The sequence below is a fragment of the Carcharodon carcharias genome, chromosome 11 (assembly GCF_017639515.1).
Source record: "Carcharodon carcharias isolate sCarCar2 chromosome 11, sCarCar2.pri, whole genome shotgun sequence".
Taxonomy (NCBI): domain Eukaryota; kingdom Metazoa; phylum Chordata; class Chondrichthyes; order Lamniformes; family Lamnidae; genus Carcharodon; species Carcharodon carcharias.
In genome coordinates, this window is record NC_054477.1 from 91519757 (window position 1) to 91540118 (window position 20362).

The 20362-nt window shown below is 40.8% G+C and overlaps 1 protein-coding gene across 1 annotated transcript in view; it reads left to right on the forward strand.

Moving 5' to 3' along the window:
• The window catches only part of LOC121283992 (protocadherin Fat 3-like), a 619931-nt gene that overhangs the window by 468844 nt on the left and 130725 nt on the right, over nt 1-20362 (forward strand). Inside the window, exon 11 of the mRNA XM_041198874.1 lies at nt 493-4575. Within this exon, the coding sequence (XP_041054808.1) occupies nt 493-4575 (4083 nt within the window). The remainder of the gene's footprint in view (nt 1-492; nt 4576-20362) is intronic.

The window sequence follows — 20362 nt, forward strand, 5'->3', positions numbered from 1 at the left end:
CACAAGAAGATTTCCTTTTTTGTCCCTAACTGACCATATTCCTTTAACTGCCCTTTCACTTATTTTTGGTTATAAAAGATTTTTGGGTTCTTGTTTATGTTGCCCATAAATCTTTTCTTATATTCTCTCATTGCTTTTCTTATATCCTTTTTCCAATTTGGATTCCTAATGGAATCGTCATGCTCCAACCGGCTGACCAGCTACCACTTCTCTCCGGAACGATGGTGCCACATTAATAAAACCTCTTGGATTCCAGATTTTTACTGTTTATGAATCAGTCAAAATATTGAAACTTAAAAGGTATCTTATGAATTTTAATTTTCAAAGTACCTATACCTTGAATGACCAAAAAAGCTTGCAACATTGAGATAAAAATACAAATTTTAGCTCAGCATTCAATTTTCTTTGTAAAATGTGTGTTATAGTCTGTTTAATAACTGGAAAAATATATACAGCTTTTTAAATTTATGATCATTCTCTCTCCTCTTTCAGGTAACAATGAGAACACTTTTAAAATCGAACCAGTTTTGGGAATTATTACTGTTTCTAAAGAACTTGATCTCTCATCCCTCGGCCAGTTTGTTTTGACTGTTAAAGTGACTGATCGGGGTTTCCCAGCCCTTTCTGCTACTGCAATTGTACGTATCTCTGTGACTTTCTCGGACAATTCACAACCCAAGTTCCCTCAGAAAGAATACATGATCGAGGTCAATGAAAATGCCAGTGTTGGTACCTCAGTGATTATTATCTCAGCAGTGAGTCAATCCACAATAGTTTATGAAATAAAAGATGGAAATCCAGAAAGTGTGTTCTCAATAAACCCTTATTCTGGAGTCATTAGTGTACAGAAAGCACTTGATTATGAACAATTTCCTTTCTATCAGCTGATCATTCAGGCAACCAACATGGCAGGAATGTCTTCAAACATTACCATCAGTATTCATGTTGTTGATGAAAATGACAATCCTCCGATATTTCTGCATTCAATATACTCGGGTAGCATTAGTGAGGCTGCTCCAGTCAACAGTGCTGTTTTAATTACTGACAACAACCCACTTGTTATAAGAGCCACTGATGCAGATTGCAACCAGAATGCTTTGCTTGTCTATCAAATTGTTGAATCAACAGCAAAGAAATATTTTTCAGTTGATTCAAATACAGGGGCAATCAGGACTATAGCAAATCTCGATCATGAAACAATTCCAATTTTCCATTTCCAAGTTCATGTCAGAGACAGTGGAAATCCACAGCTCATGGCTGAATCTCCAGCAGAGGTTACCATTCATGTGACTGACATCAACGATTCACCACCAAAGTTTAGCCAAGATGTGTATGAAACTGTTCTTCTCCTGCCAACATATAGTGGTGTTGAGGTTCTCACTGTGTCAGCCTCAGATCCTGACTTTCAAGTATTATCAGAATTAACTTATACGTTGACAGATGGAAATACAGGAAATTATTTTTTGATTGGTCTGAAAAGTGGATTGATCACTGTAAAGAATCACACTCTTGTTGAAGAACTCTATAGACTTACTGTTCGTGTATCTGACGGGAAGTTCAGCAGCACAACTCTGATAAAAATAAAAGTGAAGGATGCAATTGACAGTGGTCTACAATTTACTCAAAATTTTTATTCGTCTTCCATCTTGGAGAACAGCACAGAAATAAAAAAAGTGGCTGTGGTAAATGCAGTAGGTAACCGGCTTAATGAGCCGTTGAAATACAGAATTTTGAACCCCGGCGACAAATTTACAATTAAATCCACTTCAGGAATTGTGCAAACGATGCCGGTGTCATTTGACAGGGAAGAACAAGAGTTGTATGAGTTAGTTGTGGAAGCAAGTCGTGAGTATGATCCTTGGTGTGTTGCACGGGTAGTCATTAGAGTCCAGGTTGAAGACATTAATGATAATCCACCTATATTTGTAGGCCTTCCTTATTATGCCGCAGTTCAAGTTGATGCAGAACCAGGTGCTGTTATATATCACATCACAGCTATGGACCGTGACAAGGGTAAAAATGGAGAAGTAACTTACTTTCTTAGAGATGGGTATGGTCACTTTGAGATTGATCAGAACACAGGTGTTGTCATGTTAAAAGAACCTTTTGAATTTGATTTATCGAATGTTGAATATGATGTTGTAGTCATTGCAAAAGATGGGGGTTCTCCTTCTCTTTCCACATTTGTAGAACTGCCTATCACAGTAGTTAATAAAGCAATGCCTGTCTTTGCAAAACCATTTTATGCAAGAACTATTAATGAAGACATCCAACCATACACCCCTATCCTCAGCATCAATGCCACAAGTCCTGAAGGTCAAAGTCTAATATATACCATTACTGATGGAAATCCCTTAAAGCAATTCAGTATAAATTTTGATACAGGGGTCATGAGTGTCATTCGCCCTCTGGACTATGAAGCTGAATCCAGCTATAAAATGACTGTAAAAGCAACAGATTCCCTAACAGGTGCTCGAGCTGAGGTGACTGTGGATGTATCTGTAAATGATGTTAATGACAATCCTCCAGTTTTTGAAAAAGCTATGTATGAAGCAACCCTTTCTGAATCCTCAATGGTTGGAACACCTGTGCTGCAGGTTATTGCTGTAGATGCAGATTCTGAAAACAGTAGATTAGTACGCTATCAGATTGTCCAGGACAATTTAAACAGCACAGACTACTTTCACATAGACAGCACAAGTGGGTTGATTCTAACATCACGCATGCTGGACTATGAGCTAATTCAGCAGTATAGCTTCATAGCTAGAGCAACAGACAATGGCATCCCGCCAATGAGCACTGATGTCCCAGTCATTGTTTATGTAATCGATATGAATGATAGCCCTCCAGTTTTTAACCAGCTTCTGTACGAGTCTTATGTAAATGAACTTGCACCACGTGGTCATTTTGTAACTTGCGTCCAGGCATCTGATGCAGATAGCTCTGATGCTGACAAATTAGAGTATAGCATCCTGTCTGGTAATGATCATATGAATTTTGTCATGAACAGCAAAAGAGGGATTATTACACTTTCCAACCACCGCAAGCAAAGAATGGATTCTGTGTACAACTTGAATGTCTCTGTATCAGATGGCATTTTTACTAGCACTGCTCAAGTACACATCAGAGTACTTGGTGCCAATCTATACAGCCCTGTCTTTTCAAGCAGTGTTTATGTGGTGGAACTGAGAGAGAACTCTGCCATTGGAAGCAAAGTGACTCAGGCAATGGCTACTGATGGGGATTCTGGGGAATATGGGACGATTAACTACCTTATACTGAATAATTTTGCAAGGGAGCGGTTCTCTATTGATTCTGAAGGTCAGATTATTATAACTGAAAAGCTAAACAGGGAAGTTCCTCTTGAGAATGATATTGACATTACAGTGATGGCAGTTGATGGTGGTGGTAGAGCAGCATTCTGCACCGTGAAGGTCATTCTCGTGGATAACAATGACAACGCTCCCCAGTTCATGGCCTCGGAATACAGGGCAAGTGTCAAAGCAGATGTGACAAAAGGGTCCTTGATCATCCAAGTCGAGGCTTTTGATCTGGATGAAGGAGAAAATGCTAAAATCCTATACTCATTATACAGTGACGATTCAGATATTGCAGCAAATGCAATAGAAATTGACCATGAAACCGGATGGATTGTCACAAAGGGAAATTTTGACCATTTAAAAAATACAATTCTCTCTTTCTTTGTGAAAGCTTCAGATAGTGGTACCCCTGTGAGGAGTGTTCTCGTTCCTGTTTACTTTCATGTGCTTCCTCCTGAAACAGTCCTTCCAGCTTTTTTGCAGCACCAGTATTTATTCATGCTACCAGAGGATGTCCCTATAGGAAGTACAGTTGGTACAATCCAAGTTTTGCCTCGTCAGACTGTTCTGTTCAGTATAATTAATGGTGGATTATCGAAAAATAACCAAGATGGAATATTTGTAATAGATTCACACACTGGAGTGTTAAAATTGGACAAGAAACTTGATTATGAAGCAACTCCTTTTTATGAGTTTTTGGTCACAGTAACAGTTCATAATGGGAGAACTGACATAATTTTGACAACTAATGTTAAAATCGAAGTTATGGATTTGAATGACAACAAACCTATCTTTCAGACTAACCCATATGAGGCTGTAGTAATGGAAGGAATGCCTATAGGAACCAAAGTAATTCAAGTCCAAGCAATTGACGAAGATTCAGGAGCTAATGGACAAGTTGTATACAATATGCTGCCAGCAGCTCAATCAGAACTTGAAGAGGTTACAGAAATATTTGCTATTGACAGCAACAGTGGGTGGATTAGAACACTTAAAGACCTTGACCATGAAAGGCAGCCAGTCTACACTTTTACAGTGGTAGCCTTGGACCATGGTGAGATAATGTCTCTATCATCAACAGCAATTGTTCAAGTAACTGTTACAGACATAAATGACAATGCTCCAAATTTTATGAATGAGATATATAGGGGATCTGTTAGAGAGAGCGATTCGCCTGGAGAGGTTGTTGCAGTCCTTAGCACAAGAGATGATGACACATCTGAAATCAACCGCCAAGTCAGTTATCATATTACAGGTAAGATTTGAATACACTGAAACGAATCTGTACAAAACTGCGCAAAACAGATAATTATGGGATATCTCTAGAAAAATATGTTAGCTTGTGGTAATAGGGTTGCTAACCCACTGTTCAGGGGCAAGCCATTTACTAATCAACAAGGACTGCTCATGATACCTGTTATATTTTCAATTTCAAACACCATTCTACTTAATTCACAAAATTATAGCTGCTTTATTATTGATATCTCAAGTCATTTTAATGGATTAGAGTGACACTTACTTTGCATTATATTTTACACGAACTCCATTTAAATTTACATGAATGATATTTAAATTTGTATATATGTTAATGCTATTTTGAGTATACTTTGTTCAAATGCATACCTTTCGGTCTGGTGAATTATCTAATAAAATAGAGTGATAGTAAGATAAAAACTGCATATTTACCACATAATTAGATTTCAACATAATTAAAATTTTATATGTGGATTATATTTGATAGTAAATGTTACATTAACTTTGCACAGTTCACGTAATCATTAGTAGCACCATTGTTTCTATTATAATTTTCTGGGAGTTCAAAGAGGAGGGTTGTTGACAAAAGACTACATTTAAAAGATAATGGCCCTAGTTTCCAAATGTCACTTAATAGTTCCTTTAACAGTACAGAGGACAAAATATCAATATTTTGAGGATGGTATTGTGAGGTGTCATATCAATAAGAAAAGTAGAATCATAGAACGATTACAGCACAGAAGACCATTTTGCCCGTCATGTATGTGCCAGCTCTCCACAAGAGCAACTCACCTAATCCTATTTGCTTTTCCCTCATATCCCCACAATTTTTTTCTCTTCAGGTAACTATCTAATTCTGTTTTGAAGGCCTCAGGTAATCTGCCTCCACAACTCTCGCAGGCAGTGCAATTCAGATCCTAATCACTCGCTGCATGAAAAAAGTTTCCTCATGTTGCCATTGCTTCTTATGTCACCTTTAATTGGTGTCCTCTGGTTCTTGATCCTTCCACCAACAGAAATGCTTTCTCATTATCTACTCTGATCAGAATTCTCATGATTTTGAACACTCTACCAAATTTCCTCTTACTCTTCTCTTTGCCAAAAGGAACAGTCTCAGCTTCTCTCAACAATCCAATCAAAGTTCCTCATTACTGGAACCATTCTCGTAAATCTTTTCTGCACCCTCTCTCTAAGACCTTCATGTCCTTCCGAAAGTGTGGTGCCGAGTACTGGATGCAGGACTCCAATTGAAGCTGAACTGGTGTTTTATGCAGGTTTATAATCACTCCCTTGCTTTTGTAATCTGTGCCCCTATTTATAAAGCCCCTGGTTGCCATATGCATTATTAAAAGGTTTCTCAATCTGCCTGCCACCTTCAATGATTTGTGTACATATACTCCCAGTTCTTTCTGCTCTTATCCCCATTTAGAATTGTTCCATTATTTCATATCAGCTCTCATCATTCTTCCCACTGAAATGAATCAATTCACACTTCTCTGCATTAAATGTCACCTGCCATTTATCCACCCAGCCGGTCTATGTCCTTTTGAAGTTTAACACTATCCTCCTCACAATTGACAATACTTCCAAGTTGTGTGTCATTTGCAAGTTTTGAAATTGTACCTAGCACATCCAAGATTAGGCCATTATGATATATCAAAAAATCAGGGGTCCTATACTACTGTTGTAAAAAGTAGAATGTTACTGTTGTAAGACCCAATATATTCAATGGAGTAAAATTTGCCTCTGAAAATTGAAAGAAGAATAATTTCACACCAATAATAATTGCAATATATTTGAGTATGAGATGGAAAGAAAATATCAGACCTTAACCTATTGAAGGTGTATATACATTGGCCCTGGTTGAATTTCATTGATGTGTCATCCTGACATCCCAAGATTCAGTTAGAGGTCATGTTGGAACTTTGCTTTGTGTTCTCACCTCATTTGGATGAATCTTCTGACTGCATTCACAGTGCCCATGGAATCTAGTATTGAATATCATTTACTTTCAAGTTGTAGATTCATTATCCCCTAGAATTATTGAAAGCATCATGTTCAGAGGTTCCCAATACTACTTTAAAAAAATTGGAGGCATGCTCATTGATTTGTTTATTTAACGCACACGCTAACAGTTAGGACTCCTCTTTAATCTGTGAATCTAAGTGCTGAGTGGTCAAGGTACTGAATGATGGATGAGAAACCACATTTTAGAATTCTGGAGACCATATTTTAGGAAGAATATCAAGGCCTTAGAGTGCAAAGGAAATATGCTAGAATATTACCAAAGATGAAAGACTTCATTTGCTTGAAAAGACAAAAGAAACTGGTGTTGTTCTCCTTAGAGCAGAGAAGGCTAAGGTGAGAATTGAAGAGTTTTGATTGAGCAAATGAAACTGTTTCCAGTCACAAGAAGGTCAGCAACCATTGGATGCAGATTTAAAGTAATTGACAAGAGGATCAGAGGCCACGTGATGGGAAAAAAGTTACGCACCACTTGTTATGATCTAGAATGCACTGCCCGAAAGTGTTGTGGGAACGGATTCACTAATAGCTTTAAAAAGGGAATTAGATAAATACTTGAAAAGGGAAAAAAACTGCTTGGATATGGGAAAAAAAGCGGGGGAGTTGGACTAATTGAATAACCCTTGCAAAAAGCCAACACAGGCACAATAGGCTGAATAACCTCTTCTGTGCTGTATTATTTTAAGTATGGCTTAATTTGATCATAACTAGCCTGAAAACAGAAATTGAAAATTATCTTACAATTTTAAAAACTGTATTAAGTAAAATTATCTGTGCAGAAGTATGTAAAGCATTTTTTTCAAATGTAGCTTTCATTAATGTATTACTAGTAGTGTTTGACAATTTCCATGGTGATAAGGAGCTCTGATTTTATGCAGAACTTGCAGATTAATTTATTAAATCTTTAGTTTATTAGAAATGTATTTCATGGTTACATGCTAAGAAAACCAATATAAATGTGTGGGATGTGCATGTTGAGCAAAACAGAATTACCCCACTCAAAGCAGAAGAGGTGATTTGTCGGCTACAATTATGTGTAAGACTAAGTTGTCCTGAAGAGAATTTGACTTATGAATCCTCCATTGGAGAAATAAACACAGTACCTTCCCTGGAGAGAACACTGATGAGGTTGTTAAAGCCTGACAACGGCAAAAGCTGGGAGAGTACCATCTGCTGTTGTTACCCTCTAGTGAATGAAACATATAGTGGCAATTTGTAATATTTCACTGGAAGAAGCACTTTGGAGTCTGGAGCAAATCAGCTGAGTGTCTTTATTATCTTAGAAGCATCTTGTCAGATACGAATTCACCATGTGCTACTATAAAATCATAACACTTCTAATTGTTTTGTTAGTACAATGCTTTACATTAGGTGATATTATCTGCCCATTAATTGAATTGAAAGATTCTACCATTTAATGGTATGGTGTTTGCTGCCATATTGGTTCCTTGACAATATGCTATATATAAGTGTTCTTATACATTTACCTTAAAGCCACATATGTTTCAGTAACAAACTCAATGTAAGACTAAGTAAAAGTTTCATTTCTAATAGTATGGGATTTCTCCATTACTTATGTTACAAGCTAATGGTGTTATTTTTTACAGTTTGTTGCTTATTGTTGTGGAGTCAATCAAGTCTACAGTGCCTACCAATCATACTGATGTTAGCTGATCTTTTGATAAGTGGCAGCTTAACACAGCTTCAGGTCTTAATTTGTGGCCTATGGTCACGACTAAACATATGTGACAATTGATGGTTTTCCTTTACAAATCTATTTATGCCATATTTCTCTGTTCATTGTAAACCCTAAACAGCAAACTGTTGCAGAGAATTCCTGTTAATTTTTAGCATGCAAAACCATAATGCTAAAAATCATTGCAAATGTTACATTAATGTAACAATGTTATTGAAATTATTAGAAGCAGTCTTATTGTTGAAATCCTAACCCATTTGAACTAAAATGAGCACTTTAAATTCTTCTAATATTATTATACTCACTCTATCTTCCCTTTTGTCCTAGTCTGTCTCCTATTATTATTTTTACTTTGTCTAATATGTATTATGTCTCTAATCTTTCCAATGACATTTTCCTGAATTTAAAAGTTTAATTTACTCATTCTCCTGAATCATTATAACATAAGTAGTTCTATTGTATATCCCTAAATTGTAGATAGCGCCACATGCCATTGTGTTTAGTGAACATTCATTAGCTTGTGAGATAACATCAAAACTAAAAAGAGTTGTTCAGCTTGCACAACACTCGCCTATCTTCACTGTACTTTGTTATCACTTGGTTTTCCAAGCTCAGCATAAGTGTTCAATGAGATTGCTTTTTCATTTGAAAAGCAATTTTAACTACAGTATGCCCTTGTTCAGCTCTTCTACATGTGAAGAGGTTTCAGATTTTGAATCTTTCACAAAGGATAAATGGTTGATTGTAAGCGGGGTAAGAGTTTAGATGTTTCAAGCAGTTCTTTACAACATCTTGACATGCTCTCATTGAAAAATAGAAACATAGAAAATAGAAACATGAGTAGGCACTTCGGTCCTTCAAGCCTGCTCTACCATCAAAATGATCATAGCTGATTCTTTATCTCAACACCATACTCCTGTCCTTTCCCCATATCCCTTAACTCTGTTAGTGTCCAGAAATCTATCTATTTCCTTCTTAAATACCTTTAGTGACTTGGCCTTCTCAGCCTTCTGTGGTAGAGAATTCCACAGGTTTACTACCCTCTGAGTGAAGAATGTTTCTCCTCATCTCAGTCCTAAATGGCATACTCTGTATCTTGAGACTATGACCCTTGTTCTAGACCCCCCCAGCCAGGGGAAACATCCTCCCTGCATCCAGTCTGTCCAGTCCTGTCAGAATGTTGTACATTTCAATGAGATCTCCTCTCATTCTTCTAAACTCCAGAGAATACAGGCGTAGTCGGCCTAATCTCTCCTCATATAACAATCGTGTCATCCCAGGAATCAATCTGGTGAACCTTCGCTGCACCCCCTCTATAGCAAATATATCCTTCCCTACATAAGGAGACTAAAACTGTACACAATATCCCAGGTGTAGTCTCACCAAGGCCCTGTACAGCTACAGTAAGACATCCTTGCTCTTGTACTCAAATCCGCTTGCATTGAAGGCCAACATACAATTTGCTTTCCTGACTGCTTGCTGCACCTGCATGCTTGCTTCCAGTGATTGGTGTACAAGAACACCCAGGCCCCTTTGTACATCAACATTTCCCAATCTATCACCATTTAAATAATACTCTGCCATTCTGTTTTTCCTACCAAAGTGGATAACTTCACTCTTATCCACATTATACTGCATCCACCATGTATTTGCCCATTCACACAACTTGTCTCAATCGCCTTGCAGCCTTTTTACGTTCTCCCCACCACTTACGTTCCCACCTAGTTTTGTGCCATCAGCAAACTTAGAAACATTCCATTTGGCTCCCTCATCCAAATCATTGATATATATTGTGAATAGCTGGGGCCCAAACACTGAATCCTGTGGTACCCTAGTAGTCACCACCTACTTTCCGTTTCCTGTCTGCTAACCAATTCTCAATCCATGCAAATATATTACTCCCAATCCCATATGCTTTAATTTTGCGCACTAACCTCTTAGGTGGGTGGGACTTTATCAAAAGCAGGGTGTGACTTAATTGTCCTTTCTTAAGTTTTTATTCCAAAGTCACAACAATACTAGTTTAAATTAATTTTGAGGGAGCAAATATGGAGTACAGTGGAATAGTGGCTATGTTACTGCACTGATAATCCAGGAATGTGAACTAAGAAACCAGAGAATGTGAATCAGTCTGGAAAAACTATGTTGAAGAATAAACTATTATCAATATACATGAATAATAAGCTCAGCAAGTCTGACAGCATCTGTGGAGAGAGAGATCTGAAGAAGAGTCATACAGACTTGAAATGTTAACTCTGTCCCTCTTTCCACAGAGGCTGTCAGATCTACTGAGTTTTTCCAGCATTTTTTGTTTTCGTTTCAGATTTCTGGCATCCGCAGTATTTTGCCTTTATGATTAATAAGCTATTGGGTTATCATGAAAACCCAACTTGTTCACTAATGTTGTTTAGAGAAGGGAATCTACCATCTTTACCTGGTCTGACCTATATGTGGTTCTAGTCCCACAGCAATAGGAAGTGGCAAATCACTCCAAATAATAACTGCAGTGGTTCAAGAAGGCAGCCCACCACCTTATTCTCAGGGCAACTAGGATTGTGCTTGTCGCCAACACTATATAATGTATAAATAAAATAAGCAGATTCGTATTCAGGCTCTCTTGTATAATCAGTGAAAAAATTCCTGCCCTCTGCTCATCGTCTGCACAGTGGTAGTTGGAAATGAGTTGCATTTGAAATCATTTGACAGCATGTTATTAGGTTGATAATAAGTGTCTAACCACCAACTGATTTTATTTAAAGGTAAAATTAAGTCTAATCTGGTAAGTACAAATAAGCATATTTCCTCATCAATAAAAAGCAGGATTTTTTGTAAGAAAGCATGGCCTGGAATTTTGACTCAATGGCACTAGTTTTCTCAATGCAATTTTCCATTACCAGTGCATCCAGCGCAAAATATCGCAAAATTTTAAGTGCGTGTTGTGTTCAGTTCTGTGTTTTCACAATTTTTTGCTTTAGTTTAAAAAGCATCATGCTAAAAGTGGACCCCAATCACAACAGGCCATGCTCACCAAGGCAGATATGTTGTGGTTAAACACCAGATGCAGATTGATGCAACGGAAGCTCTTGTGTTTGATGAACACTCCTGGGTGATCTACGGGTGCCTCAATTGCCAAATGTATGTTGTCGATGACACCCTGTGCACCTGTAAGAAGCCTGCCAGAACCACAAACACGAGCACCCACTCATTCTGACTGGCATCTTTGCAGACACATAATTGCCAGCTCCAGCAAACAGCCTATCAGTCTTGCGCATTTGTGGGCCACTAACTGCAAGACCCTGTATATGTTTCACACAAGGTCCTGGAAGGATCCAGAGGAAAGTGGTGACTTTGGTGGCTACTGGTAAAGTATGGGTCTCCAGGTGAGGCTAGCTGATCTTGGTCAAGCAGGCTGTGAATGTATACCACCACCTAACATGACAACCTGAGCCTCCTCAGACACTGACATTATGACATGTTGAAGAAACATATCCTGCAAGATCTGTATACTGGCCATGGCCTCCTATAACCTGCTCATTCCTTCTCTCTTGTGATGCTGCGGATCTTTGAGGAGCAGGCTATTACTTTATGCATGTGTTGTTGCTGATGGTCATCTTGGTCCTCATCTGAAGTCTGTAATAACTCAACATAAGCATTAATCAGGCTGATCTGATAAATTGTAGCTCCAAAGCGAGGTCAGACAACTGAAATTCCAAAGTGTGTAAAGTAACCTGTCAGCACATGTAATGTGATTAAACCCTTTCATTCAAGCAGCTGAAAGTAGCTGCGAATACTGAGCATTTATTGGCACATTTTCCTTTCGTGGCTTCAGCCTTCTCAATTGTTGTTGTCTTCTTGCCTTGCTTACAGTGGCATGTTCCAGGAAGCTCAGGAAATCCGTGGTGCCAAAGTTAGACAGCAAAATCCTTGTTGACATCACTCCAATTGAGCAATTAGCATATTGACAGTGACAACCTGCGTCTCCGAAAGGGGCTGCTCACACACACAGCCTAATGTGCTGAGTGAAATGTGGTAGTCAAAGGGTTGGAATGGGCTTCCCAACTCATTTTTCCTGGATTTCTTGGATTTTCCTGGATTTCACCCCCACACACAAATCCCAGGCAGCCCTCTGCCAAATTTTCTGCAATTCATGGAACTTCCCAAGTGGAAAATTGGTTTTAGGCTCCTCCCTGGAGTGGATAAGAAAGTGGCCTTTTGAGCTAATTTCTGTCTAACTGATTTAATGATGCAGAGAAGTAACATTGGGATTTTCAATGTCACAGTTTCATAATGATGAAAAATTGTTCTATTCCATCTCTTTTCCTCAGCAATCCTTTGGAATGATAAATGTTGCCAAAATACCCCTCTGAGCTACTCCATGAAAGTCTACTTTTAAGGGTTACATAATGTAACTTCTTGAGTTCTTGAGAATGAACAACACAGATCATGCCGATAAATGGTGCTCCGCAATTTTGCTACTGTCACTACAGTATATTTTGATGTTTTATCCAATGCAAGATAAATATTTTATGGCAGCTACACTTTTTTTTAAGCTCGTGTGTGAACACTGAGCAGGTAACATTGTTATGCCACTGTAGCGATTTATATCCATTCAGTAAAAATTAGCTGTACCTTTAAAAGTACTTTTTCCCCTTTTAGATGTGTTATTTGTTATTTTTCATGATCCTCCTACTCATCCAGAGTTATTGGGGGCAATTTGACTTGTATGATTTTTAAAAAAGGGCAATAGAGAATCAGAAGCTTGTTCCAATTTTTATTTCCATTCACATAATTGGCTCAGTTCTGGGTTATGCTTTGATGGATGCTGATTGCTCTCTAGTACCTTGCACAAGTGACCATTATTTTATACGATCCTTGGTGATATGTGTTAATATACTATTTTACCAAGAGGGCATAAACAGCCAAGCCTAAGGTTGTTCTTATGCACGTCCAAACCTGCAAGTTTCCAGAGTTCTGAAGTGGAACCTCTGCCCAATTTTTCATTCCCTAACATGGGCTGCTGAGGATAATTATAGTGTATATACTAACATCCAGGCCAAGATCAGCACAGTGCAGAGTTGAACCTGAGACATTCTTGGCCTGTATTGTTCAATCACTCATTGAATAAATTTGTTTAGTCATTAGAATCTTACTACCTTAGTCTCAGAGCAATGTTGAGGCCATTTTTGGGTCACAAAACTGATCTCCCAATTAGCAGCTAAAATAAAAGCAAAATACTGCAGATGCTGGAAATCTTAAAAAGGAAAGTGCTGTAAATACTCAGCAGGTCTGGCAGCACCTGTGGTGAGAGAAACTGAGTTGACATTTTGTGTTGAATATGACTTCTTTAGAACTGAAGAACTCTGTCGCCTCTGTTATGATGATGCAACTTCTCACACCAGTGCTTCTGATCTGTCTTCCTGTTTCCTCAGTCAAGGATTCCCCCTGCAACTGTGGTTGACAGGGTCCTCAACTGTGTTTGATTTGAGTTTAGGAATATGGAGTTGGGGTTATTGATCCTTTTGAATGACAGAGCAGGCTCGAGTGGCCTACTTCTCCCCCTATTTTGTATGTTCATTTGCCTGATGCACTTCTGCTCTCACCCCTTCCTCTCTCTCCCAAAACCACAGTAAGGTTCTCTTTGTCCTCACTTTGAATGTGAAAGCTGGTGAAGCGCAAAGGATCATCCTCCGCTATTTCCACCACCTCCAGCAGTATGCCACCACCAAACACATCTTCCTCTCCTCTCCCCTGTCAGCATTTTGAGGGGATCGTTCCCTCCGTGACATCCTCATCCACTCCATAATCTGGCCTAACACATTGTCCCCTTGTCATGGCACTTTGCAATGCAATCGCAGGAGATGTACCACCTGCCCTTTTATGTTCCCTCTCCTCACTGTCCAAAGCTCCAAACACTCCTCCCAGGTGAAGCAATAATTTACTTGTACTTCTTTCAATTCTTTAGTATTCCATATTCACTGCTCACAATGTCATTTCACCTACACTGAGGAGACCAAATGCAGATTGGGTAACCACATTGCAGAACATCTCTGCTCGGTCTGCAAGCATGATCCAAAGCTGCTGGTTGCTTGCCTTTTTAGTTCACCACCTTGCTCACTTGCTCACATTTCTGCTTGTGGCATGCTGCAGTGTACCAGTGAAGCTCAATGCAAGCTTGAGGAACACCTCATCTTCCAATTAGGCACTTTACAGCCTCCTAGATTCAACATTGTGTTCAACAGTTTCAGGCTATGAACTCTGTCCCCCATTTCGATTCTGGGTTTTTTTTTTGCCATGTGCTAACCTGAATGTTTTGTATCTTTGCTATAACCATTACCACTCCCTTTGACTTTTGTTCCATGACATCTTTGTCACTTAATCTCTCCCGCCATCTACCCTATCACCCACCTTCCCTTCTGTCCTTCCCCCACCCCCACCTCCCCACTTCCAACAGTACATTTCTACCTTCTTCAACTCTGAAGAAAAGTCATATTTGACTCAAAACGTTAACTCGTTTCTCTCTCCACAGATGCTGCCAGACCTGCTGAGTATTTCCGGCACTTTCTGTTTTTACTCCTGAGTAGCGCACCTTTTGGTTGCTCTTTGCCAGATCAAATCAATAAAGAACCCACCTCCTGGCTGCCTGACCAATTAGGGATAGTAGGGAGGATAATGCAACTCTTCAGTCAGAGGGAGTATTTTTGTTTAAAGGGATCATGGCATGTTTCAGAAAAAAAAAAACTTGGATTTTTCAGGCTGTAGGACCCACAGGAATGGAGAGCAGACCCTGTCTTCCCACTCCACAACTGGTCTCTGTCTCTTACCTGGAGACCCTATTGCAGAATCTGAGGGGCTGCAGTGAGAGCTCTCCCATGGATGGGATGAAGAAGTCAAGCTCTCCAACCAAGCAGGCATGCAGGAAAGTGGCCAACAACGTCAGCAGCAGGAGTCTGTTCCCTCCCTCATGCACCAAGAATACCTCAGGATAGGTGAATGGCATAACACTTTCAGGTGCCAACCTCCATGCCCTCACCCATCCTGAGGCCTTCTTGGTGCATGAGGGAGGGAGCAGACTCCTGCTGCTGACATTGTTGGCCTGCTTGGTTGGAGAGGTTGATGACTTCTTCCCGCCCTTGGGAGAGCTCACCTCACTGTAGCCCCTCAGATTCTCCATGCTCTGTCTTTCCCAGGATTCTCCTACACAACACACCTCAGAATAACATGCCTTGCAGCTCCACTCTTTCATCTGTCTGCAAGTTTGTGACATCCCTAACTGAGCAGCCAGCATTCATATTTCCCCTCAGTCTATTGTCCTCTCAATGCCCATGTCCTTCCCTCCTCTGCACACAATCTATTATCAGCACTCACACCTCCCTGCTTTCCTTCCCTGCTGGAAAATAGGGCATAAAACTTGGACAGAGTCAGAAATGTGAGGTGGAAGAAGCAACAAGGATAGGCCTCCAGTGACAGGACTGCCAATGATAGGCACCTTGTTGGCCACTGGTATCGCATGCCCACCTCCATTACGAGGGAGTGCTTGTTCCATGCAGATACAGCTGTCAGCAGCCAACTGCCATGACAGCCTGAACCTCCTCAGCACTGGTACTCTCACATGCTGATCCTTTGTTTATTATCCCTGCATTGAGGGGTCTTGCCACCTTCCAACTGGCTCTCAGTGTGCATCTCCTCTGCCTTGTAGAGGTGCAAGTGGCTGAGGCAAAGGTAGCTGGTGCAGCTACCGATGTTGCTTCTTTTGCTGTTGGAGCAATTGGCTGTGGTGAGCGTCCTCCTGGTCTGCCTCAGTGGAGGTGGATGGTGGGGCTGTATAAGCTGCTTCCATGCAGCTCTGAAGGCTACCTGCAGGGAAGTGAGAAGTGAAGTGCCTTTCAGGCAGTTGACAATCACCTGTCAAGCAGCAATATGACTTGAGAGGAGTGCTTTCAACGGTAACGTTTTGTCTGGCCATGTCTGAAACTCTTCGTGGTGACTGATCAAACCTTCACAGCTCAGTAATTTGGCTTAAGAAGTTCTTCCTGCTGTACACTCATCTCCTCCAACTTGTCAGGTTATAGACACAGTGTGGAACTCCTGCACTGTTGGGAAAGAGGAAATCTGTGTACGAGTTTGCTCCTTATTGCTGCCGTAATGGTTTCCCACCTCAGCTACTGGACTTCCTGCTGTACACCCAAACCACCCTGGGAAAGCTGAAAGAGGGTGGGAGAGCATGTCAAAATCCTGACTCAACATCATTTTCCACAATATTCCTGCACTGAGCACTCTACCTCCACCAGCCAGGGAAAAGTCTACCCTATGATTCCACGTGTAACATTGTTTTCATTCAAACTTTGACCCAGATTTTCACTACGATGGAGAAGCTCTCCATCATGGTGAAAATCCGAGAAATGGTGAAGTTCTAAGTCCCAATCTGAATACGGCATTTCCTATTTTTGTGGAGAGCAGGAGTGGAGTTAGGCTGGGGTTCACGCATGTGCAGTTTATGGAGGCAGATGGCCATTTAAATCACCAGCTACCCCCACTGAAGTGGAATTTTGGCAGGCCAGGTGGGTGAAACCCAAAGTGTGCAGATTAGACCAGGTGAGAGGAGGTCTGAACTTGATGGGTCCATTTGGATAGCGAGGGTGCCCCTTTAGAGCAGTAAGGTACCCCTTTGGATATGGCCCCAGGGCACTTTTGGAAGAGGTAAGACACTCTTTGGGATTGTTAAATATAAACATGATTGTGCATAAAAAGTACATAAACACTTTAAAACTGTCAAAGCTATCAAGATACTGTCAAAGAACTATCAAGGTGTCAAGGAATTGTCAAGGGACACTAGGTGAGTTGGCATGGTGGATGTAAGGGTAAAGAGTGGTGGGTGGGGTGCATGGGTTGGCACTAAGTTGGCATTGGAGCTATAAAGGGCTGTGGGGAGGTCGGGGGCATAGAGAGTGTGAAGGGCCATGAGGGTGGGCAGAGGGTTATAGGTTGGCACAGAGGGTATCAGGAACCATGCAGGGTTAGTAGAGAGGCATGGGTTGACATAGGGGTATTGGAGGCCATGGTGGGTGGGTGGGTGGATGGGAGTGCATGATGTGGCATAAGTTAGCATGGATGGGGCATGGGGAGTGTGTGAGGCATTGAGGAGGAGTGAGGGGTGAAGGCGGGAGGGCTGATTTCTGTTTTAATCTTTGAAAAAAGTGCTGGAACACAGCCTTCTGCCCAACTGTCTCCGCACCTGGCAGCCTCTGCAACTTCCAACCCAGCCCATGCCACTGGAACACAAATCCCATCAGCAGGTGGCCATTTTAAAGGTTGGGTTTGCAGAGCTGAAAATTCTCTCTCTGTGCAACCAACTTGGGAGTGAAAATCTGGGCCTTTGTACTACAATATTCTTGAGTAATCAAGTTATGCATGACCATCATTAATATAGCTGCTGCTACATTTGTGTTATAGTTTGCAACCATTGTGCACTCAGGCTTGAATTTCCTCACACACAAATGTGTGAAAAATTCTGGCAGAGCCCTGAACTCGGATGTCCCACCCCGAACTTACCCTCCATCATTTTTGTGGGGAGATGGGGAGGAGTGGAATGGGGCTGAATTCTAAATTGCACATCTGTAGTTCATGGAGGCAGGCGCTCATATAAATCAGCAATTGCCTCCACTCATGTGATTTTGGTCAGGTAGGTGCCTAAAAGCCAAAGTATGCAGATTAGACCTGATAGGAGCAGGTCAAAATCTTATGGATACATTTGGATAGCCAGGATAACCTTTTGGAGAGGTAAGGTAACTTTAGATATGATCTCGGAGCACCTTTAGAACAGGTCATGTGCCCTTTGGGATTGTTTAAAATGTTGAAATGAATGTGCATATGTGCATAAACCCATTGGAACTGTCGAAGAACTGCCATGATGTCAAAGAATTGTCAAGCTGTCAAAGCTGTCAAGGTGGAGTTAAAACAAAAAGTCAGTGCTGGCTATTTCATTCTGTTGACCTAAGCCTAAGTGTCGTCATTATAGGATTCATGCTTCTTTTACAACCCAATATTTTCACAGTGTTAACTGTGCAGTTTGACTGACAGCTCCAAGTGGTTATAGATTAGAGATGTTTGTTTTCATTGGAGATTAAGCTCTTAAGTGAAATGTTTGTTTTCACAAGAGATTAGTTGAAGGAATTTCAATATATTGATTGTTTACTAATCAGCTTTTTTAAATACTGACATAATCAGAAGACTCATTACCTTATTTTAGCTCTTAATGGCCCCTGGGGTTTGCTTATGGTGGTACTAGGTGAGTTGGCATGGAGGGGATATGGGCAAAGGTTAGCGATTGGAGGGTATGGGTTGGCATGAGCTGACATCAAGTTGGCAGCAGAGTTGTAAAGGGCCATGAGGATGAGTTGGTGGCATGGGTTGGTACAGTGGGTATGAGAGGCCATGGCAGTGGGTAGAATAGCAAAGGGTTGACATAAGGGGTATGAGTAGCTGTGGGCATGGGTTGAGGGGCATAGGGTGGCATATTGGATATGAAAGGCTCTGGGTGATGAGTAGAGGGACATAACATGGCATAGTGGGTAAGAGGGGCCTTGGAGGTTGGTACAGGGGCTTAGGTTGGCATGGAGGGTGTAGGGGTCCATGGGATGTGGGTAGAGGGGCATAAGTTGGCATGGAGTTTATGAGGGGCCATAGGGGATAGGTGGAGCATGAGAGAGCATGTTTAGGCACGGATGGAGTATGCAGAGTGTGTGGGAGTTGAGGGGGTGTGAGGGGTGAGGGCTAGAGGGATGTTTTTGGTTTCGATTTTTATTCAATTTTTCACACAGTGCCAGTGCACCGATGCAGGCCTTCCGCCCAGGCTGCCTCCGCAACAGGCAGCCTCCGCATGCTACCCCCAGAATAAACATCCCAACCTCAGAGCTGCTTTTCCCAAGGTGATGGGGGCAATGCTGGGATATGATCCAACACTGCACACCCACCCAAGAGTGAAAATCCGGGCCTCAGATACGACTTTAAATTTATATGATTTAGCCAGCCTTAATCTAGTTCTGTGCACATATAAACACGCAATATAAAATGGCACATAACTTGTATTTTAAGGATTTACATTCGTATACCATTTTTTGTTTAAGCCAATGAACATTTTATTGTGGGGGCAGTAAATATATGATTAGGCTTTAGTTTCTTTTTAATCTGATTCTGAGATGCTGCAACGTTGGCTGATGTGGGACTGGAAGTGTTAAAAAAGAAAGAAAGACTTCAATTTGTATAGCGCCTTTCATGGTCACCGGCCATCTCAAAGTGTTTTTCTGCCGATAATTAGTTTGTGAAGTCTAGTGACTGTTGTATTGAAGGCAACACAGTGAACTATGTTTGCACAGCAAACAACAATGCAATAATGACCAGATAATCCATTTATGGGATGCTCACTGTGGGATAAATATTGGCCAGGGCTCAATTCCCTGCTCTTCTTCCAAATTATGTTATGAAATTATTTAAGTCCACCTGAGAGGGCAGATGGGGTCTCTCATCCAAAAGGCAGCACTTCCTGCAGTATGGCACTTCCTCAGTACCACACTAGAGTGCCATCCTTGATTTACATGCTCAAGTCCTGGAGTGAAACTTGAATCCACAATCATCTGGTTCAGAAACAAGAGTGCTACTGACTCAGCGGCCACTGAAACTCATATTAACATTCATGCTAGTGTTTAAGACTTTGAGGTAGGTTGATGCTTTGTCTCGATACTATGAAGTTGCAGGATTTGAGTTCTCCATATGGCAATTTCCAAATGCATCATTGGATCCCTAGAGAAAAGAAGCCAAGCAGTTGATACAAAAAAGAAAGATGTATTTCTCTGAAAAGTGGCATTCATTTAACTTGGGTGCAAGAAATGTTATCTGGCTCTCAGCATGGCAATTATTTGCAGTTATTTTCCCTGAGGCACATTAGGATATGTTCTCTGAAGTTTTTTTAGACATAGTGGACTGAATTATATTGGATTCCCTCCACCCTGCAACTAAAAAGTCTGAAAGGATCCTGCTGATGGGAAGACTGAATGCCCCACAGCCACTGCCA